The sequence below is a fragment of the Mobula birostris genome, chromosome 8 (assembly GCF_030028105.1).
Source record: "Mobula birostris isolate sMobBir1 chromosome 8, sMobBir1.hap1, whole genome shotgun sequence".
NCBI lineage: Eukaryota > Metazoa > Chordata > Chondrichthyes > Myliobatiformes > Myliobatidae > Mobula > Mobula birostris.
The window spans coordinates 18,044,011-18,068,273 of record NC_092377.1 but is presented as its reverse complement, the minus strand read 5'-3'; the positions used below and the strand labels follow the sequence as shown (position 1 = coordinate 18,068,273).

The 24,263-nt window shown below is 44.2% G+C and overlaps 1 protein-coding gene across 2 annotated transcripts in view; it reads left to right on the top strand.

The window, feature by feature from the left end:
* Positions 1-8,961: 8,961 nt before the first annotated feature.
* Positions 8,962-24,263, top strand: part of riox1 (ribosomal oxygenase 1) — a 92,830-nt gene continuing 77,528 nt past the window's right edge. For both annotated transcript variants that reach the window (XM_072264863.1, XM_072264864.1), the window contains exons 1-2: positions 8,962-9,046; positions 16,088-16,438. In XM_072264863.1, coding sequence (XP_072120964.1) covers positions 8,975-9,046; positions 16,088-16,438 — 423 coding nt within the window. In that variant the 5' untranslated portion in view covers positions 8,962-8,974. The remainder of the gene's footprint in view (positions 9,047-16,087; positions 16,439-24,263) is intronic.

Genomic DNA, 24,263 nt, shown 5'->3' with positions numbered 1-24,263 from the left:
AACAATTGCAATTATAGTCTGTGAGCTTCATTCTGACCTCTATCTGTCCAAGGGTTTCCAGACTTCGTTTGTGATTCATGTATACCCATCCTCTGTAATGCATGACAAATTCCATTCCATGTGCCTCAGTCTGAAACTGACCTCCACAATTCATTACAGAATCTTTTGCAGTTTCATGTAAAAGATCCGTGCAGAACAGAACATCAGATTGTGACCTGCAGGGGAGGATAATACCACGAACTTGGACCAAGTTCTGAAACTTACCAGATGATAATTCTTAACTTCAGTGCGGAGGTTCAGGGGGTGGGAAGACATTATGGTACCAATGAAGGTTGTCTGTCAGGACATCTGTTGTTACGGTGCGAACTTGACCACGCCAGCTTCCGGGGTTTGGACGCTCTGATTCTCTGGAGGAGGAATAGCTGGCGCTGCCCCTTTAAAGATTTAGGCCCACTCCGCTAATTGCCAGCCATTTTTTGGCGCCAGGATTTTAATAGTTAAAGAGCACCTGAACTCAAATTTGGGGCTCACTCATTGGCTCAAATTTAGTTCAGTCTGTGATCGCTTTTTTGGATTTCTGTCCCGTCAGGTTCTCGTCTAGCATCTAGTCAAGAACCCTGCTCTTGTCTCGGTCTCAACGTCATGTCTGAAGTCCAGTCTCAGATACTCCAACTCTTGGATGCTTACCATTGTTGCCTGGTCCGTTTGTCACATGTGTAGAAAAGCAAAATCCAGCGAAGGGAAGGTGAGTATGAGGAGGTGAGGAAGGTTCAGTGAAAAACTAAAGATGGAAATGGTAAAACTCTTGGTAGTGTGGAGGATCAGCGAGATCTTGCGGTCCGAGTTCATAGGACACTCAAAGCTGCTGTGCAGGTTGACAGTGTTGTTAAGAAGGCGTATGGCGTGTTGGCCTTCATCAACCGTGGGACTGAATTCAAGAGTTGTGAGGTAATGTTACCGCTATACAAGAGCTTAGTTAGACCCCGCTTGGAGTAACGTGTTCAGTTCTGGTCACCTCACTACAGGAAGGATGTGGATACTATAGAGAGAGTGCAGAGGAGATTTGCAAGGATGTTGCCTGGGTTGGACAGCCTGCCTTATGATAATAGGTTGAGTGAACTTGGCTTTTTCTCCTTGGAGTGACGGAGGATGAGAGGTGACCTGATAGAGGTGTATACGATGATGAGAGGCATTGATCATATGGATTGCCAGAGGCTTTTTCCCCAGGGCTAAAATGACTAACACGAGGGGGCATAGTTTTAAGGTGCTTGGAAGTAGGTACAAGGGGGATGCCAGAGGTAAGTTTTTCACACAGAGAATGGTGGGTGCGTGGAATGCACGGCCAGCAATGGTGGTAGAGGCGGATACAATGGGGACTCTTAAGAGACTCTTAGATAGGTAATTGGAGCTTGGGAAAATAGAGGGCTATGCAGTAGGGAAATTCTGGGCAGTTTCTAGAGTAGGTTACATGGTTGGCACAACGTCGTGGGCCAAAGATCCTGTAATGTGCTGTAGGTTTCTGTGTTCTATGGAAATGAAGAAAAGATGAGGGTGCACAGAGGACAAATCAAATTATTCTGGTAAAAGGGAAGTTGCAGAGCAGATATTTGTTAAATCAGGACAAAGGAGATTGGAGTGAAAATCTTCAGAACAGAGAGGAAGAGGAGTCAGTGATGGTCACAACCGTAAGACAAAGGAGCAAATTAGGCCATTTGGCCCATTGAGTCTGTCTCATCATGCGATCATGACTGATTATTTTCTGCATCATTCTCTTGCCTTCTCACCATAATCCTTAACTATCCTGATTTCACACTTGACCAAGAATTGTGGCACGATAGTGCAGCTGTTAGTGGAACGCTATTACAACAGTAGCAATCCGGGGTCAATTCCGCCACTGTCTGGAAGGAATTTGCATGTTCTATTGTGACTGTGTAGGTTTCCTCCAGGTGCTCCAGTTTTATCCCACATTCCAAAGATGTGTGGGTTAGTTGGACAATTGGTCGCATGGGAGTAATTGGGTGGCGTGGGCTCGTTGGGCTGGAAGGGCTTGTCACTCTAAAATAAATAAAAATAAGAAAAGCTTCGTAGCTCCTCGCACAGTTTCAGGGCATCACAGAAGGCTTTGCAGCCGAGCGAGTAATCTTTGAAGTAAGAGCTCGCAGCAAAGCCTTGCACGTGCCACTGAGCTCTTTTATTCTTAGGCTGTCACTCAACGCTGAGAAGATTGATTTAGTGGGTGCAGAGGTGGCTGCTGAGCTGTATGTGGAAACCGCAGACAGGACAGGAGGTAGACTGGTGGGTAATTTGTGAGGTGGTGCACACCGTTTGCTGGTTGGGTGCCTCTTCTCCGAGCTCTTGATGCATGGACGTGAGCTTCCCAACAACATCCAAAATCCTCCTTGTCCACCTTGAGTGAACGTGGGCCAGAGATCCCCAGAATCAATGGGGATGTTTCATTTACGTATTGTGGAGTGGAGTTGCCGGTTTCCCTCCTGCATAAACTTCACAGAGTAAGGTCTTGATCCAAAGACAGGAGGGAGGACAATTGAGACTTGGTTCTACTACATGTGTATCCATACCATCACTGAGATAATGCCATCCTGATGATCTGTTTTAGAGATGCTTCTTAGGGCAATACTACAGAAGACAACTTCCGCTGGTTTCAATAACCATCGCTAAGTAATTGTAGTCTCTAATTGGAAATCCTTGGATCAGAGAATTCAGCCTTGCAGCTTCCAGTCGTCCAGAAACGTCATGATGTCTGTGCCACAAATAGTTACCCAAAACCATCAGCTGTGGATTAACAGCAGTTGTTCACCCTCATGTTAGAATCAGAATCAACATTGGGTTTATTATCACTGATAAGTTGTGAAATGTACTTGTTTTGTGCAAGACGTAAAATTACAATAAATGAACAATGTGGTGGCATCCGTTAGTCTCGCGAGACCATGGATCTGCGCCTGGGAAGTTTACTGGAGTGTCCTCTCCAGGGCACAGGCCTGGGTAAGGTTGTATGGAAGACCGGCAGTTGCCCATGCTACAAGTCTCCCCTCTCCATGCCACCAATGTTGTCCAAGTGAAGGGCAAGGGCCGATACAGCTTGGCACCAGTGTCATCGCAGGAGTTGCCAGAACGAGGTTGAAGGCAACGTCGGACTGCCTTAGGAACTCCAGCTCCAGATTTGTCCTCAGGGTTTACTCCCAAAGCCTTTCCCATGAGTGGGTATGGCCGCAAGGCAGTGGAGGTTTGAAATCAGAGTTTTCCCTCTCTTAGATGGACTGCCTTCCCAGGCTGACGAGCTCCATCTACCCGCAGCACTGGTTATAAGGTGCCAGGACCCGCCTTCGCCCCTTCTGTCAGTAGAAACATTTCCGCCGGGCTTAGAGGCTAAGCCACACGAGAAGGCCAGGAGTTGGACTTGGTTGTCAGAGGCTATTCGAGGCGTATGCCGTGAGGAGTACTTTTAGGCATTGGGAGCTTGTCCCCTCTACCACTCCTTGGTTTGACAACCTTGGAAATAAACTAACAGACAAATAAATAAGCACATAAGTAAATAGTGCACAAGAGGAGTAGCAAGATCGTCTTCATGAACCATTCAGAAACCTGATGGTTAAGGGGAAAAAGCTGTCCCTGAATTGTTGAGTGTGGGTCTTCAAGCTCATGTACCTCTTTCACAATGGTAGCAAAGCAAAGAGGCCATGTCCCGAGGGTGAGAGGGTTCTTACTGATGGATGCCACCTGCTTGACACGCTGTGTCTTAAGGATGTCCTGAAAGAAGGGGTGGGTGTGTCCATGATGGAGCTGGCTGAGCCTCTTTAGATCCTGTACACTAGTTGCATCAGAGCCTGGTATAGAAGTTCCAGTCAGAACACTTTTCACCGTACATCTATAGAAATTTATAGGATGTTTTGGTGACATAGAAAATCTCAAGCTCCTAACGAAGTGGAGCACCAGATGTGCCTTCATCGTGATGCCATGTGTTAGGCCCAGAACAGGTTCTTGGAGATGGTGAAACCCAGGAACTTAAAGCTGCTCACCCTTTCCACCACAGATACTGCAGTGAGCTAGCATGTTTCCACACAAATTCCCCTTCCTAATGTCCATAATCAGATTCAGAATCAGAACCAGCTTTATTAACATCAAATTTCTCAATGTATGTCAGTGATAATGAACCTGATTCTGATAAACAGCAGCCTGATGAAGGTATTGCTGTTGTCCACGTGGTTCAAGACAGAGTGGAGAGCCAGTGAGACTGCATCAGTTTAAGACTTCTTGTGGCGGTAGACAAATTACAGCGGATCCAAGTCCTTGGTTAGACAGTAGTTAGTTCTAACCATGACCAGCCTCTCAAAGAACTTCATTGTGGTATGTGTGTGCTACTAGATAATGATGAGGAGATTTAATAGAGGTATATAAAATTATGAGGGGTATGGATAGGGTGAATGCAAGCAGGCTTTTTCAACTGGGGTTGGGTGGGAAAAGAACCAGAGGTCATGGGTCAAGGGTGAACGGTGAGAAGTTTAAGGGGAACATGTGGAGAAGGTTCTTCACTCAGAGGGTCGTGAAAGTCTGGAACGAGCTGCCGGTACAAGTGGTATATAGACATAGACATACTTTATTGATCCCGAGGGAAATAGAGTTTTGTTACAGCTGCACCAACAAAGAATAGAGCATAATTATAGAAATACAAAAACCACAAACAATCAAACAACAAAATGCAAACTATGCCAGATGGAAATAAGTCCAGGACCAGCCTATTGGCTCAGGGTGTCTGACCCTCCACGGGAGGAGCTGCAAAGTTCGAAAGCCACAGGCAGGAACAACCTCCCATGAAGCCCAGTGTTGTATCTCGGTGGAATATGGCCGGAGTCCAACAGCAGAAAGTTCAATATCTGGTCTACAAACACGTTCCTCAATCATAATATGACCAGGATTGCACCATCCGTTGTTAACCAAAACAGCAAGCCCCCAACTCCTTTACACTTACCGCTCTCAGTGCACTTCTGGTCAGCCCGACTGGTCTGGAAGCCCTCCATGATAGCAAGCTCAATTTCAATGTTTGGAAGTTTGGATGGAGACATGGATGGTAGGGGTACGGAGAGCTATGGTCCTGGTGCAGGTCAATGGGAATAGGCAGTTTAAATGGTTTCAGCATGGACTAGAGGGGCCAAAGGGCCTGCTTCTGTAATGTACTTCTCAATGACTCTATGAGGCAGCTCACCATGCTCTTCTTGGGCGCTGGTATGATTGATGCTCTTTTGAAGCAGGAAGGAATGTTTGATTGCAACAGTGAAAGATTCAAATAATAATGATGCAGCCTACAGAGAAGACGTTATCACCCTGACACGGTGGTGTCAAGAAAACAACTTCTCCCTCAATGTCGCAAAAACAAAGGAGAGGGTTGCGGACTACAGGAGGAATGGAGACAGGCTAGCCCCTATTGACATCAATGGATCTGGGGTTGAGAGGGGGAACAGTTTTAAGTTATTTGGCATAAACATCACCGAGGATCTCATGTGGTCTGTACATACCGGCTGTGTGGCGAAAAATGCCAGCACTACCTCTTTCACCTCAGACAGTTGAACGAGTCTGGTATTGGCCCCCAGATCCTAAGAACCTTCTATAGGGGCATCCTGACTGGCTACATCACTGCCTGGTATGGGAACTGTACTTCCCTCAATCGCAGGACTCTGCAGAGAGTGGTGCGGACAGCCCAGTGCATCTGTAGTTGTGAACTTCCCATGATTCAGGACATTTACAAGGTCAGGTGTGTAAAAAGGGCCCGTTGGATCATTGGGGACCCGAGTCACCCCAACCACAATCTATTCCAGCTGTTACTGAAAACGGTATCGCAACATAAAAGCCAGGACCAACAGGCCCCGGGACAGCTTCTTCCACCAGGCCATCAGACTGATTAATTCATGCTGATGCAACTATGTTTTCATGTTTAATTGACAGTCCTGCCGTACATTTAAATTACTATAAGTTGCACGTTGCACATTTAGACAGAGATGTAACATTAAAATCTTTACTCCTTGTGAATATGAAGGATGTAAGCAATAAAGTCAATTCAATTCAATTACGATGTCCTTGAACCCTGCAATCTGTTGGTTGGCACTAGTTTTCAGTGGCCAGTCAGGCGTTGGGGCCTGACATCGTGTAGGCTGTTCTGAAATGAGCTTTCAGGACGGAGGTCACAGGGTCACTGGATGCTGTGGGGATTCACATAGGTGTGGTCTAACCTTTCTTACAAATTGTGCATAGAAAGCATTGAGCTCAATGGAGAGTGAATCATCACTGCTGTTCATGTTGTTAGGCTTCAGCAAGAAATAGCATAATAGCTTTTTATAGGTTTTTTTTTAAAGCTTATTCAGCAATACAGCATGGAATAGGCCCTTCCAGCCTACCCCAGCAACCCCTGACAAACCTAATTAACCCTAACCTAATCACAGGGCAATTTACAATTACCAGTTAACTTACCCTTTGGACTGTGGAAGGAAACAGGAGGATCCAAAGAAAATCCACACATTCCACAGGGAAGACTTACAGAGTCTCCTTACAGAACAGCTCCTGAATTGAACTCTGAACCTTGGAACACTCCAAGCTGAGGTAGCATCACGCTAACTGCTACACTACCGTGGCCCCAATTTATTGTAGAGTTCTGGATCACAACTTTGAATGCCACAGATCTAGCCCTCAGCAGACTGCGAATCTTCTAAGTCATCCAAACGTTCTGGATTGGAAAACTGGGAATGTCCTCAAAGGCACACACCTATTAATGCAGGTCTTGATGAAGTTGATGTTGTCCGTGGCATATTCATTCAGATCTGAAGACGAACCACTGAATAATGGCCAGTCCACCAGTTCAAAGCAGTCCAGTAAATGCTCCTGCACCTCCCTGGACTTGCCTGTGGATTGAGCAGTGGTGACCTGCAGAGCGGTCAGTGGTGTTTTCTGCAGTGTAGAACAGAATGAAGTATGAACACCCAATTAAGTTTTCAGAATCCCACTATCTACACTTTCTGATTTTTGACACAATGCAACACTCTTTCTCAGATATTGTCATGAAATAGTTACTTTTGCTGTTTTTCCTTGGCATTGCCACCCCTCTCCCCATTCTCCCTCATGACCATCCAATATCACTCGAACCCCTTGAGACACAGGCTCAGGTCAGAGAACCTGAGCTCCAGACAAAGCCTACCTCTCCCTCCCCTGCCCACGTATCTGTGTCCCATCATCCCCTTGCCCAATTTCCCATGCAACCTAAGCCCCACCTCCCAGACCCAATGAAGGTGCAGGTCCAAGTGTATTTTTTATTTATTGAGATACATCACCGAGCAGGAGCTTCCGGTCCTTCGAGCTGCTCCACCCAGGAATACCAGATTTAATCCTAGCCTAGCCATGTGACAATTTACAGTGACCAATTAACCTACCAACCGTTACGTCTTTGGACTGTGGGAGGAAACCGGAGCACCCAGAGGAAATCTACGCGGTTGTGGGGAGAACCTTTCAGAAGTCCTTTCAGACAGTGGCGAGAATTGAACCTGAGTTGTTGGCACTGTAAAGTGTTGTGCTAACCACTACACTACCATGTTCTTTTTATTTTAAAAAATCATTTGCAATAAATATATATACAGAGGAAAAACATGATGTAATATTTTTTATGTACTTGGTGTTGTCCCATTTATACACTCAGTGTGGCTGGTTCAGAATCAGAATTAGATTTATTATCCCTGACATGTCCCAAAGAAGGATCTCAGCTTAAAACGTCGGCTGTTTATTCATCTCCATAGATGCTGTCTAACCTGCTGAGTATGTGTTGACACAAAATTTGTTGGTTTGTGGCAGCAGTGTAGTGCAAAGGTAGAAACATTTATAAATTACAAATATAATGAAATAGTACAAAATCAAATAACGAGGTAAAAGAAGAAAAGGATAGTAGCGACAGCATGTCTTTTCTTTGAAGCACAATCGCCATTCACGTGGTCCTCCAGGGTGATAACATCCTTTTGTCATCCTGGCTGCAGGAGCCCGCTGAGACACAGGCCTGTGAAACGTAGATGATCCGAAAGCCCCCTCCTTCAGACCGCCCTTTGGTGAAGGAGACGGGGTGGAGATTTCCCCAAATGTCCGCCAAGTCAAAGGAGCTGGATCCATTCCCTTTCTCTCTTCACCCACACTCGGCCGGCCGCCTGCAGGTCCAGATGCTGTTGACCTGGTTTGAGGTCGACTGAGGAGTCCACTGGTAGGCTTGACCTTCCATCACACGTTACTACTGTGACCACTGGAGAGCATACAGCATATCAGGTGGGACATTATTTATTCAGCTCCAGCACTAGTCTACAAAGTACCCAGGACATCATCAGAGAGCGGTGTCTCGGGAGGGCAGCATCCATTATTAAGGACCTCCAGCACCCAGGACATGCCCTTTTCTCACTGTTATCATCAGGTAGGAGGTGCAGAAGCCTGAAGACACACACTCAGCGATTCAGGAACAGCTTCCTCCCCTCTGCCATCCAATTCCTAAATGGACATTGAAGCTTTGGACACTACCTCACTTTTTTTAATATACAGTATTTCGTTTTTTCACGTTTTTAAAATCTATTCAATATACGTAATTGATTTACTTGTTTATTTATTATTATTATTATTGATTTATTTTATTTATTATTTTGTTTTTCTCTGCTAGATTATGTATTGCATCGAACTGCTGCTGCTAAGTTAACAAATTTCACGTCGCATGCCGGTGATAATAGACCTGATTCTGATATTTTACATTTCCTGTGTTCTGCTGATTAGCTGACTATTAAAGAGGAGTCCCGACAAAAACCCTTGTTGGAGTTAGTGAAGTTCATTAGGATTTCTGGCGTTTCATTCATACAGTCAACGCTCCCGGGTGTGGGCGGAGCTAAGGGAGAGCGTGCTCCAATTGGCGGAACCGTCCGGAGGTACGTCATGACGCAGGCGGGGAGCGATGGCGGAGCCTCGTGTGTCGGCGTTCTCTGTGTACCAGGCAGTGATGATGGACGGGGAGCTTCCCGGTCAGGTCAGTCACCGGGGCCAGGACATGTCGGGCGATAGGCGACTACTGGGATTCCAGTGGCGGCAGGGAACAGAACCGCCTGAGGAAGCCCCTGGGAAGAAGCATTCTTTGCCGGACAGACCAGGCCGCTCCACGGTCAACACCTCTCCATAAAAACCCCTCACCTCCCGCTGTCAGCCCCAAGTACTCCCTCAAACACCCCCTCCAGAAAGCAGCCCCCTTCCTTCACAGACAGACCCCTCCTCCGCACAAAAACACTCTCTCCAAACACTGAACCTCCATAGGCAGACGATAATAGACCCCCAAACACCCTCCTTCACAGACAGATTTCCACCTCAAACATCCCCAGCCGCAGACTGTACCCCGGCTTCCAACAACCCCTTCAGCTCACCCAGACTCTTCTCCCTTCAGAGGTAATATCCCTGTCTCCACATAACTGTTTATTTATATATAGACAAAGTGTGGAATAGGCCCTTCAAGCCCCCCCCCCACCCGGAGAAGCAACCCTAGTTACAGGACAATTTACAATCACCAATTAACCTGCAAACCTCCGTGTCTTTGGACTGTGGGAGGAAATCAGAGCACCGAGAGGGAACCCTCGCATTCTGCAGGGAGGATGGACAAGCCCCTTACAGATGAGGTTGGAATTTAACTCCAACCTCCAACGCCCCGAGATGTAATAGAAACACACTAACCGTTGCACTACTGTGGGGACCTCCGCACTGGTCACTGGTCACCCTGCCACCAAGTAACAGCCCCTTTCCACCCAATGAATACCTTTCTCATTCCTTCCCCACAAGTTCACATCTGCCTCAACACAGGCACCTGTCTTCCCCAAGGATCACAACACATTCACCCCAGTGAATCCCCACGTATTCAGCACACATTCCACAACAAGTTTTACCCCACCTCACACCTCCCCACCACATTCACCCTCCACCTTTTCCCCCTTGAACTTCATGTTAGCTCACATTCCCGTCCCTGGTTATCTGCCTCCTTTCCTCAGTCTCGCTTGTCTTTATCCTGCCGTTTGGCACCCTCCTCCCCTCCTCCCCTCCGCCCCGTTATCCGAGCCCTGGTCCCTTCTGGTCTAGCGGCTTTGGCATGCACCAGACAAACAGACTTGCGTATTCTGGTATGATTGGAAAAGGTATTATAGCCAAAGGGATATTGTAGTTAGTGAACTCAGCTGTTCGTTTTCTCAGTTGCATGGCACAATTCTGTCAGAAGTGAGCCCGTTGTTTGATCTACTGGAATACATATGTCGAACTGCATCATCATGTTTAAGCATGCTGAAACTGTAGTGCACATCTTAAAAAAACTAAACTTTTGAGTCAAGTTTTGTAAAAGCACCTTGGTTTTCAGGTGATTGGTTTTGGGGAAACACATTTAATAAGGTTCTAAGCTGATGTTTCTAATGGTGCTTACAGTTGAATCAGTCATTCGGAGGTTGCCTCAGGTATTTCACACAATGTTCATGGTTGACCGACTATCTGCATTGACGTGAGTGAAGGAGGCCTCCGTCGGTCAGGGTTGACTATGGATGTTGTGTCCTAGCTGTCGAATATGCAAGCCAGGGCAGTACAATACTGAGAGCAAGCTGTTGCCCATGTAGCAAGCTCCCCCTCTCCACACATCTGATGAACCTAAAGGGACGGCAGAGTTTGGTACCAGCAGCGTCGAGGGGTTGCCTGTCAGCATTGAGCTCAACGTAGGACTGCCTTAGGGGCTCCAGCTCCTGGATTTTTCCCTCGGGGTTTACTCCCGAAGCCTTCCCCTTGAGTGGGTATAACCACAAGGCAGCGGAGGTCTGAGATCAGAGTTTTCCTTCTGGATGAGCTGCCAACCATACCTAACGAGCCCCGTCTGCCCGAAGCGACTGATTTTAAGGTGCCAGTAGCCTGCCTTTGCCCCTTCTGTCAGTAGAAATGGTTCCGCCAGGCTTATTAGCTAAGCCACACGTGAAGGCCAGGAGCTAGACTTGGTTGCCAGAGGCTATTTGAGATGCACACTGTTGGAAGCATTTAATAGGTAGTGTGAGCTTGTCCCCATTACCAACCCCAGCAATAACAACCTCAATGAACCTTGATGTGAGTCTAGAGATATTACTAGTGACTAGAGTTAATTTAATTTTGTTCTAGATAAATTTAAAACCAGTGTTTTGGGCCTCAGAGAATTAGGCTGTTCGGCCCATCGTGTCTGCTCTGCCATTTCAAAATGACTGATCCAGTTCCCTCTGAACCTCATTTTCCTGCTTTCTTTCCATAATCTTTCATACCCAGACTAACTGAGAACCGATCAACCTCTGCCTTAAATAAATACACTCAATGACCTGGCTTCCATTGCAGCCTGAGGCAACGAATTCCACAGATTCACCACCATCTGGCTAAAGAAATTTCTCCTCATCTCTGTTCCAAATGGACTTACTTCTATTCTGAGGCTGTGCCCTCAGGTCCTAGACTCCCCCACCATAAGAAACATCCTTTCTACATCTATTCTATCTAGGCCTTTAAATATTCGATAGATTTAATGATAAGCCTTTCATTCCCAGAATCATTCTCCTGAACTTCCTTTGACCCCCCCTCCAATGTCAGCAAATCCTTTCTTAAGTAAGGGTCCCAAAACTGCTCACAATACTCCAAATGAGGCCTCGCCAGTGCCTTATATAGCCTCAGATGAAGCCTCGGCATTACATCCTTACTTTTATATTTTAGTCCTCTCAAAATGAATGTTAACATTGCATTTGCCTTCCTCACCTCTGACTCAACTTACAAATTAACCTTTAGGATATCCTGCACAGACTCCCAAGTCCCTTTGCAACTCAGATCTTTGAATTTTCTCGCCTTTTAGAAAATGGTGTATGCTTTTATTCCTTCTACCAAAGTGCATGACCATACACTTCCCAACACTGTTTTATCTGCCACTTCTTTGCCCATTCTCTTAATCTATCTAGATCCTTCTGCAACCTCCCTGCTTCCTTAACACCATCTGCCCCTCCACCTGTCTTCATATCATCTGTAGTGGCCTCAAAGCTAATCTGTCATCCAAATCATTGACATACAATATAAAAAGAAGCGGTCCCAACACTGACCGCTGCGGAATACCACTCGGCCAATCAAAAAAGGCTCCCTTTATTCCCACTCTTTACCTCCAGCCAATCAGCCAATGCTCTACTCATGCTAGTATCTTTCCTGTAAAACCATGGACTCCTGGTAAGCAGCCTCATGTGTGGCACCTTGTCAAAGGCCTTTTGCCAACACATCCGGGTGAGCACACGAGGAGGTAGCATGCTCAACCACTGCTACTTTCCCTTCCGCAATGCTTACAAAGTGCTCCTCTGCCTCCCATTTGGAAAATCAGATCACTCCTCCATTTTTCTGCTGCCAAAGTACAGGCAGAAACTGAAACAAGAGGGGGCCATAGTTAAAACCATCCACTGTTGGTCCGACCAATTGGCCTCCATGCTGCAGGACTGCTTTGATGACGTCGACTGGAATGTCTTCCATGAGGAGGGTGTCTCCGAGTTCACGGAAGGAGTCAAACACGAGTTTCATCGGGAAGTGCATTGAGGATGTTGTCCCCCAGAAATCGGTCAGGGTCTTTCCAAATCAGAAACCCTGGATCAACAGTTCCGAACATTTCCGTTCGAGCAGCACTTACCGCATGAGACAAAGCTTACACTGCCGGTAATCAACAAGATCTCAAGAAATGCAGCTATGATCTGCGCAAAGTCATCAAGGCAGTGAAACAACAATACAGGGACAAGATTCAAACTCAACTTTCCACGAACAACACACGCAGCTTATGGCAAGGTCTGCACACCATCGCAGACTTCAAGGCTAAATGCAGTGAAGTTTCCAACATCGATGCCTCGCTCCCAGATGAGCTAAATCTTCTTTACGCTCAATTTGATGTTGCCATTACTGAGCCCCTGAGGAGACCTGCAGATGATGCAACTGGCAGCTTGGTCATCTCTGAGGCCGAGGTACACAGGTGTTTCCAACGGGTGGACAGCACAAGGCTGCGGGCCCAGACGGCATCCCAGGGCGGGCACAACTGGCAGGTGTATTTTCAGACATTTTTAATCTCTCTCTCCCAGTGCAGAGTGCCCTCCTGCTTCAAAACATCCACCATTGTCCCTGTACCTAAAAAGACCAAGGCAACATGTCTGAACGACTGGCGTTCTGTTGCACTCACCTCAATAATAAGCAAGTACTTTGAGAGGCTGATCAAGGACTACGTCTGCAGCATGTGGCCACCCACACTGAACCCCCTACAATTCGCCTACCGACACAATTGATCAACAGACAATGCAATAGCCACAGCTCTGCACACCGTCCTTGTACATCTGGAGAAGAGGGATGCTTAAGTGAGAACGCTGTTTTTGGACTACAGTTCGGCATTCAACACCATAATTCCCTCCAGGCTCGACAAGAAGCTCAGAGACCTCAGCTTTCATCTTGCCTTATGTAGCTGAATTCTGGACTTCCTGTCAGATTGCCAGCAGGTGGTAAGAGTGGGCTCCCTCACCTCTGCCCCTCAACACAGGTGCCCCTCAGGGCTGTGGCCCCTTACACTCTATATACCCATGACTGTGTTGCCACCCACACTTCCAATCTGCTAATTAAATTTGCTGACGACACTACACTGATTGGCCTCATCCCAAATAATATTGAGGCAGCCTACAGAGAGGAAGTTATCACCCTGACAGTGGTGTCAAGAAAACAACGTGTCCTTCAATGTCATAAAAACAAAGGAGCTGGTTGTGGACTACAGGAGGAATGGAGACAGCCTAACCCCTGGACGTCAATGGATCTGGAGATGAGAGTGAACAGCTTTAAGTTCTTCGGTATAAACATCACCTCATGTGGTCTGTACATACCAGCTATGTTGTGAAAAAGGCACAACAGCACCTCTTTCACCATAGACAGTTGAAGGTTTGGTGTGGTCCCTCAATTTCTAAGAACTTTCTACAGGGGCACAATTGAGAGCATCCTGACTGGCTGCATCACTGCCTGGTATTTGAAATGTACTTCCCTCAATCGCAGGACTCTGCAGAGAGTGCTACAGACAGCCCAGTGCATCTGTAGATGTGAACTTCCCAATATTCAGGGCATTTACAAAGACAAGTGTGTAAAAAGGGCCTGAAGGATCAAGTCACCCCAACCACAAACTGTTCCAGCTGCTACCTTCCGGGAAACGATACCACAGCATTGAAGCCAGGACCAACAGGCTCTGGGACAGCTTCTTCCACCAGACCATCAGACTGCTTAATTCATGCTGACGCAACTGAATTTCTATGTTATATTGACAATCCTGTTGTACATAATATTTATTATAAATTGCACATTTAGACAGAGACCTCAAGTAAAGATTTTTACTCCTGTCTATGAAGGATGTAAGTAATGAAGTCAATTCAATTCAATTCAGACTATGGTTCAGTCAAGGTCACTGTTTGATCCCAGAAATGAAGTCAAATTATTTGATTATCTAGTGTTAATAAGGCAGCACAAGATTTTGTTTGAAATATTTCAATTCAGTGTAATAATTATGTATCGTGATGTGCAGTGATCAGGATTGGGAGCTATGACTGATCTTCTTAATATAATGTGGAGATCAAAGTGGCTTGTTTGCTGCCGCCACTATTCAGATAAGTAAGTTCAGGCTGGCTTTCCACTATGAACCAGCCTTTCTAGAGTTTGCATTGAACTCCAAACCTTTGAGCAAACCTACAAGGAGAGCTGCGGTAAGAAAGCATTGTGCATCATCAAGGACCCCACCTTCCAGGCCATGCTATCTTGCTACTGCTATCAGGAAGAAGGTACAGGAGTTTTGGGCCCCACACCACCAGGTTCAGGAACAGTTACTCCTCCTCAACTCTCAGCCTTCTGAACCAGCGTGAATAACTTCCTTTTTAATCTGAACTGATTCCATAACCTATATGGACTCACTTCCAAGGACTTTGCCACTCATGCGCTCAGTATTAAATATTTAATTATTTATGTATTATTTTTCACATAGGTCATCTTCTCTTGCACATTGGTTGTTTGCCAGTGTCTGTGTGTAGCTTTTCATTGATTCTATAGTATTTTGTTCGACTGTGAATGCCAGGAAGAAAATGAGTTTCAGGATAGCACGTGGTGACATATACATGCTTTGATAATAAATTTATTTTGAACTTTATCTGGATTAAGTTCTACAAGTCACCACTCTGACTAGTTTTTCAGCTAATCTACGCCCACTGTATCATCAGTCAACTATCTTGACGATCTACAACTCCACCAGCATTCGTGTCAAGAGCTGACTTAGTTGTCAGACCACAAACATTTTCATCCATGTCATTTGGCCCATTGAATTTTCTGATTTTTGGGCATTCCCATCCCATTTATTTTGTCGTAACCCATTCTCTTGTGCATATGAGTTCCACCATGAATCTTCTATCACCCACCTATATTTGGGATAATTTGAAGGCACATTTTGGTGAGATACTGCATTAGATGTTGTATGTGGTTTCTCAGAATGTCTTAGTCATAGTAGTCACCTATTCCTGCTTTATTACAAACTCTATTAAAAGATAGATGAAGATAAGTGTTGGCACGTGGCCAAGTGGTTAAGGCATTCGTCTAGTGATTTGAAGGTCGTTAGTTCGAGCCTTGGCTGAGGCGGTGTGTGTGTCCTTGAGCAAGGCACTTAATCACGCATCGCTCTGCGATGACACCAGTGCCAAGCTGTGTGGGTCCTAATGCCCTTCCTTTGGACGACATTGATGTCATGGAGAGGGGAGACTTGCAGCATGGGCAACTGCTGGTCTTCCATACAACCTTGCCCAGGCATGTGCCCTGGAAACCTTCCAAGGCGCAAATCCATGGTCTAATGAGACTAACGGATGCCTATAAATTGAAAGATAGACCAAGCTGACAAAAGCATGAAGCCAAATCAGTGCGGGCCTCTACTTTGGTGATAAATTTATTTTAAACCGGGAAACAGTGATGTAACTGTTTCTGATTTTCTGCTGATTTACTAATGAACAATTTTCTATTGCAGATGAACGGAATTTCAGCATCACGTCAAAAACAAAAGAATTGCTCAAGTTTGTCTAGGAAACGCATGTTGATTAAGAGGAAGCGAAAATATTTGAAAGTTAAAATGATGTCATCAACAGGCATTCATGCGGTTGTGAATGATGCTGCTTTACAAAGGGACACACACTGCACTGGAACAGAGCTCCTAGGCCACGGTGCTGAAAGAAAACTCAACAGTGAGAAGGTGAATAAACTTAAAAGAAGGAAGTCAAGGTCTAGGAAAGCTGCTGCAACTATCAACGACCGGTCAAACCATTCGAAAGGAATGAGGGCACCAGGCTCCATGTTGGAGATTCCTGGGGAACTATCCAAGGTGGGTCTTTCTCAACTTGTTCACTCCGTTTCCTGGTTCAAAACTCATTGACAGAAACTTGTTTGTACACAGATACAAATTGAAGAGTTATCGAGTTGCATAACAATAACCTTTATCTGCTGAAAAATTCAGTTACGAACATAACGGAATATGTTCTCAATGGGAGATCAAACCTCTAAACACTAAAATGATTTTGCAATTTATATTTATTTATTTATCTATGGAGATGCAGCGTAGAATAGGCCTTTCCAGCCCTTCAATCTGCACCACCCAGCATTCCGCCTGTTTAACCCTAACCTAATCAAGGGGCAATTTACAATGACCCATTAACCCATCAACTGATATGCCTTTGGACTGTGGGAAGAAAGCCACGCAGTCATGGGGAGAATATACAAACTCCTTACAGACAGCGGTGGGAATTGAACCCGGGTCACTGGTACTGTAAAGCGTTGTACTAACCACTACACTCCCATGCTGCCCCAAAGGGGTACTTGGAGTGAAAGACAGTTTTGGTAAAACCTCAGTTGTGGGAACTCTTATGTCCTCTCCCCTTTGACTTCCTAGAAATTTCAAAACTGCATAAACGGAGATCTCTGTCACCCAATAACCCCCTCAGGCAAATAACTAAAAATGTGCTCTGTTCTGTTCTAAAGTAATAACAGACATTAATACACATTAATAAACATTGAAAATGTTCAAATAGCCAAAAAACTACTTCCATTGAATGTACTTCAAGCATTGATCTGCTTTGAAATCACGCTGTTCAGCTGTGTAAACAAAGACCACAGGGAGCCACTTGAACCAAGCTATCTGGAAACAGATCATATTTGTACAGACAATGATTGGTTCTGCAAAATCTACATGTATATTCATATCTTTGTTCAAAAAATAGGAGATGGTGCTTGGCCCAGCCTCAGCAGTACAGAATTATTTGACTTGTTGAAGGCTCTATGAGCCACATGGCCAGTCCCTTGTATTTAACATTCATGGTACAGAGAAGGGCAAATACAACGGCAGTAATGAAGATAGACTTAAGATATTTTTAGTCCAAAAAAGTCATCTTTATCTTAAATTAAAAAAAAGTTGGACCCACGAAGTTTTAGCTGCCATTTTTTCCATTTAAAATGTAAACATAAAATTATGTTGCAAGTTATTCTACATCTGCTGTTCCATTTGTCACTGGCTAAGTCAGCAGTGGTGTTCAGTGTTGGCTTCGTGTCCGGAGCAGGGGTTTTCATCCTGAGGTCCACAGACCCCTTGCTTAATAGTATTGGTCCACGGCATAAAAAGGTGGGAACCGCTGATCTAGAGAACGTTGAAATCCACAGAAGAGGGGCATAATAGTGAATTATGTATATTCAAAAATATAGATTGATAAGAATACATTGTAAAGGTGGGGAAAAGTCTTAACTAGGCAGAGGAAATCAGGCAAAGTATAAAAGGCTGTAATTCGCAAACAACAAAACTCAAAGCTGTAATTCTTTGAGTTTTATTCTGTTAAGTTTGTTTCCCTACTTAAAGAGATGATAAAGTTCACATATACAAACTATTTTCTACAATATGCCATTTTCTACAGATGGGATTTAATGCTGACTAGTGTGAGGTATTGCACTTTGGGAGGGCAAACCAGGGTAGGACTTACAGGGTGAGCGGTAGAACAGAGGGATCTTTGAGAATACAGATCCATAGTTCCTTGAAAGTTGCATCACATGTAGATAAGGTCTTTAAGAAAGCTTATGTTGAAATATTTTGAGACCTTTATGGCCTAATTTAAAGTATCGTGTGCCATTCTGGTCACCTACCTACAGGAAAAATATCAATAAGATTGAAAAAGTGCAGAGAAAGTGTACAGGGATGTTGTTGGAACTTGAGAACCTGAGTTGTAGGGATAGATTGAACAGGTCTGGACTTCACTCCCTGGACCATAGGAGAACGATGGGAGATTTGACAGAGGTATACAAAATTATCAGAGGTATAGATAAGGTAAATGCAAGCAGGTTTTTTTCCACTGGGATTGGGTGAGACTACAATCTCAGTGAAAGGTGAAAAGTTTAAGGGGAACGTGAGTGTAAAATTCACTCGGAGGGAAGTGGGAGTGTGGAACGAGCTGCCATTGGAAGTGGTGGATGCGGGGTCGATTTCAACATTGAAGAGATGTTTGGATAAGTACAGGTTAGGAAGGTTATGGAGAGCTATGGCCCAGGTGCAGGTCGATGGGACTAGGCTGTTAATAGTTCGGCACAAACTAGATGGGCCAAAGGGCCTGTTTCTGTGCTGTAGTGCTCTGTGGTCCCTTCATTTTAAACTATATATGGTTGCTATGGGCAGTCACCCACAGCAGGCAGTTAATGCTCTTCATGTGCTGTTCCTTAGATATGAATATTAAATGCATTCCGGTATTATATTAATCATGTAGATTATTTCAAGCAGTCTTACCTGTTCAGTCTTCTGTAGTTAAAATGCAATTATCGTGGTGACTTAGTCCCCTGTCACGTTTGTCCAGTTACTGTTTGGGCTAATGAGGATAGATTGTATCAGGAGTCAGCATATGAAAGCAGAAAGTAATGAATTTAATTAAAAAAAATAACAGAACAAGATAGCTGAGAGTCCCATATCTGGTGCAGGATAATACCAGGGAATATGAATGAAGGGAAAGCGATCTACTGCAGCACCTCAAGCTTATAAAAATTTATAGGAATAACTTAAACAGCTATTAACTGATATTGATACAGTAATGCAAAAAAAAGGCCATCTGCAAATGGCTGACAAAATCTATAGGGCCACAATAGTAAAACAGTTTAACTACCCAATCCTTACTTAGACCAAGACATTATAAAAGTTGCAGGGTATCCAGAATTCTTAAAATGTGTTCCACAGAACCTTCCTGTGCAACTGGCCCCATAAGTTCTAGAAAATTAAAGAGATGATTTGCTTAAAACCTGAAACAACAAAATAGAGAAAATACAGGCAGCATTTATGGAGGAGAAGAATGTTTCAGTCAATGGCCTTTCACTGTAATCCCAAGTTTATAAACCATAAGATATAGGAGCAGAACTAGGCCATTTGGCCCATCGAGTCTGCTCTGCCATTTCATTATGGCTGATCCATTTTTCCTCTCAGCCCCAGTCTCCTGCCTTCTCCCGTATCCCTTCATGCCCTGACTAATCAAGAATCTATCAACCTCTGCCTTAAATATACGTACAGACTTGGCCTCTGCAGCTACCTGTGGCAAAGAATTCTCTGACTGAAGAAATTCCTTCTAATCTCCATACTAAAAGTATGCCCCTCTATTCTGAGGCTGTGTCCTCTGGTCTTAGACTCTCTCACCATGGGAAACATCCTCTCCACATCCACTCCATTAAGGCCTTTCACCATTCAATAGGTTTCAATGCGGTCACCCCTTATCCTTCTGAATTCTAGTGAATACAGGCCCAAAGTCATCAAACGCTCTTCATATGACAAGCCATTCTATCCTGGAATCATTTTCGTGAACCTCCTTTGAACCATCTTCAGTTTCAGCACATCCTTTCTAAGATAAGAGGGCTAAACCTACTCACAATGCTTTATAGGGTTTCAGCATTACATCCTCGCTTTTATATTCTAGTCCTCTTGAAATGAAAGCCAACATTGAATTTGCATTCCTCAGCAGACTCAAATTAGCCTTTAACTCCCAAGTCCTTCTGCACCTCAGTTTTTTGTATTTTCTCTCCAATTAGAAAGCACTTAACACTTCCATTTCTTCTAGCAACACTGTATTCCATTTGTCATTTCTTTGCCCATTCTCCTAATCTGTCTAAGTCCTTCTGTAGCCTCTCTATTTCCTCAAAACTGCCTGCCTCTCCACTTATCTTCATATCGTCTGCAAACTTTGCAACAAAGCCACCAATTCCATCATCCAAATCATTGCCGTATAATGTAAAAAGAATAGCTCCTAACACAGGTCCTTGTGGAACACCACCAGTCACCAGCAGCCAAAAAAGGCTCAGTTTATTACCACTTTGCCTCCTGCCAATCAGCTTTATCCATGCAAGAACCTTTCCTGTAAAACCATGCTTGTCAAGCAGCCTCATGTGTGGCACCTTATTAAAGGTCTACTGAAAATCCCAAGTACACAACCTCAACCGATTCTCATTTGTAAAAAACCTACGGCATAATACAGGCCCTTCAGCCCACTCTGTGCTGAACATGCCCTTACCTTAGAAATTACCTAAGATTACCCATAGCCCTCTATTTTCCTATGCTCCATGTACCTATCCAGGAGTTTCTTAAAAGACCCTATCGTATCCACCTCCACAGACAGCCCATTCCACGCATCTTGGGATTCAAGTGCAACTCGTCCTTTCTTCAGAGAATTCCAACAGATTTGTCAGGCAAGATTTTCCCTTGCTGATTATGGCCCATTTTACATGAAGGACAAAAGTGTCGTAAAGGGGTTGTGAAGGAGAATAAATCAACCATAATCAAATGGTGGAACAGACTTGATGGGCCAAATGGCCTAATTCTGATCCTATGCCTTAAGGTCTATTAGAGACATGTAAACTGCATGGGAGCAGAAGATATGGGTATTTCTGAATGAATGTGTTGTTTCTGTTCACAAGAGATAGATGAGACAGCTACCGAAGATTGTGAAATATTTAAGTATGATGTACGTAGAGAGGGAAGCAGCATAGCATCTTTAAAAGTGGATAAATTGCCATGCCTGCATAAAATATACATTAGAACGGTACTGATTTAAATGTACCTGTCACTGTACTTGAAAAATGGAAGGTTCTGGAGTTGTTAGTAAGACATGAAAGCTCATCAGGTTTTGCTGGTGAGCAGATGGACAGATTATCAGGCACGATTCACATAAATAGTATGATTCATAATTTGGAATTAGTTTAATTACAAGGAGTCGGCATGGATTTATGAAGTGTGGGATGTACCTGACAAGTATTTGCAGTGTTTGATGAGAATTAATGTGATTAACATGGAATTTAGCAAGGCGTTTGATAAGGTCCCACCTGGCAGGCTGAGTTGAAGTCCATTGAAGGCAAGGGAAAGTGATGATAGCACAGATAGATATCCTTTGGTCCATCATACCCATGCCAACCATCACATATCTGTCTACCTTAATCCCACTTACACGCACCTGGCTTGTAGCCCACCCTGCTTTGGTGATCCAAGTGCATCTTAAATGGTGTGAGATTACTTGCCTTGTGCAGTGTGTGTTCCTAATTGAAACCACCCCTTAGTTGAAAATATTCTTCTTCATATTCACTCTAAACCTTTTACCCTTCACCTTAAACCTATGCCATTTGGTTTTAGACACCTCTGCCAAACAAAAAGATTTCTTCCTGTCTACCCCATCTACCTCACCTCTCACAACTTTGTAGATCTCTATCAGATCCTTTGTCAGCCTTTCCTTCTCTGCTTGAAGGTTAACAGATTCAGTCTCTCCTCAACTGAAACCTTGCTTCCCAGGCAATGTCCTAGAGAATCTCATCTGCATCCTCTCCAGTACAATCATGTCTGTCAAACAAACAGTAATAGGAAGCAAAGAGTAATATTAGTCAACAGGCTGTTTGCAGTGAGGTCTTGGGTGCTCAGTAGAAGGTCCCGTCATCTTTTGTGGTATGTTTCAATAATTTCAACTTAAAGTTTGTGAGTTATAATTAATGAGTCTGATGCAAACAAATGGTCAGCTTCCTTATCTGACCAAGGAGAGAATCAGTTGATGTTGTGGATTTGCAGAAAGGCCTTGGAGAGGCTGCTTAACAAGCTAAGAGCCATGGTATTACTGGAAAGATTCTAGCAGGATGCAAAGAGTGGGAATAAAGTGAGCCTTTTGTAAGGAGGCAAATCTCAAGATTTGTTTATAGTATACATACTTCAAGAATAAATGTACTTTGAACTTTTAAATAAAGACAAGCGGGATTCATATAGATAGTCATGATAGGCCTGTTTCTGTTTACAAATCCATGACTCTGTGACTAAGATACTAAGAAGAACAAAAGAGCTAAGAGACTTTGGAGTGCATGCCCATAGCTCGCCGAGAGTAGCAAGGCCGATAGGTGGTTACAAAGCCATTGAGGATATTGGCTAACATTGGTTTATGCACAGAATATAAATGTCATGTTAAGATTATACAACAAGTACTACTTTACTCTGGTTCTCTTACTCTGGAAAAGTTGTAGTAATTTGTGGTAATTTTAAAGAATGTTGACAGGCTTTGAGTTTTGAAGAAAGCTAATTGAATGGGGTGATACTGTCTGAAGGTGGGATTTATTGGAGGTGTACAAAACTACAGATTAATGGGGAGGGGTCCATTTTGTGTACCAAGGAGGACTGCATAGATATGGTTGATAAGATTAGAGGTTAGTTGAGGGTATGTTTTCACCAAAGCAGTGAGACAGGAACTCAATGCTGGTAAAACTTCAAGCAGGTGTACCCAACCATTTTTATGCTATGTACCCCTATGATTAACTGAAGCATCCATGGACCCCAAGTTTGCAACCCCTGGCTTAGAGGAAGCAAGAACTCTTCTCACATTTAAAAAGTATCTGGATAACCATTTGATATTCTGTGAGGTTAAGGACTGATAATTAGGATGTGCAATTTGTCTGATCAACTTTCGTTTGGGCAACCTGAATTCAGAATGCCAAGTTGCTACCCGTGAATGTGAGATTGTTATGTTTTTGCTAAAATTCATTGTATGAATAGAAACACTGGACATAGTACAGTTATTTTGTCTGAAGTGAAAAGCATATAAGAATGCCCACTTAAGAGTCAATTCTGAGTAAAGAAAGATAATTGTTGCAGCACTCCTTATCAACCTGTTATTATGACCCAGCCCTTTCCAAAGTTGCTTTAAACTGAGTGGTGTTTGAGCATGGAACACATGCCGTATCAAATAGTTTCAACAGTGAGATTTTTTGACAAAATATTTGATAAATATTTATAGTGGATGGATGCCGACAAATGCTGTGGGATTACATTTGGTATAATTGGCACTCTGGACTAATCAAGCTAGGAGTTTCTGAGTCTGTGTATTAGGACCAATGCTAAAAATCTATCCAAGTTCAATTATCATTCAACCATACCTGAATATAGCCAAACCAATCAGTGTTTCTCTGTGGCAAGGTGCAAAACACATTACCAACTGCACACTGCACACTGCAAATAGCACATAGCACAGATAACGCATATGGTTACAATTTCAGAAAAACATAACAGTCACAAAGAGGAAAAATATAGCCCAGCTTTCTGAATGGCACAAATGTAGATCACCCTGGTACAGCTTGTTCTTCCACCGAGCAAACTCCAGAGGGCAGCACTGACAGGAGGGGCCAGGCCCCAATCCAGCTCGCCCAGCAGAAGCTCCTGCTTTCTCCCCTGGGTGGCTGCAACAGTCTGCTGCATCAAAGGCGACCCTGTGGCCAAGACCCAGTCTTTGCCGCAATCAAGGCATTGCATTTCCCCCGCCATCAGTCTTGCCAATGAATAGACTTGTAGTATTGTGAGTTACCACTGTCCAACAGGATCTTGCAATCCCAATAAAAATGTCCAAGATATTCAGTCGCTCTGTTTGTTGGATGGTGTACTGTCTCGGCACAATGGTACACAAGTCCAGAGAACAACACAACAATGATGCACAATTGCTATGGAGCAATTCACTGATGGGATAGTTCTGCCCTACCTGATGTTCTTAGTATCTAACAGTGACTTGTGATCAGCAAAAAGATTCACAAGATGAACAAATGCACCTTTGGTTGGACCCTGAGTGACAGCTACGTCTGAACGTGCCACCATCCTACTGAAGGATCATTACTCATTATTTTGGAGT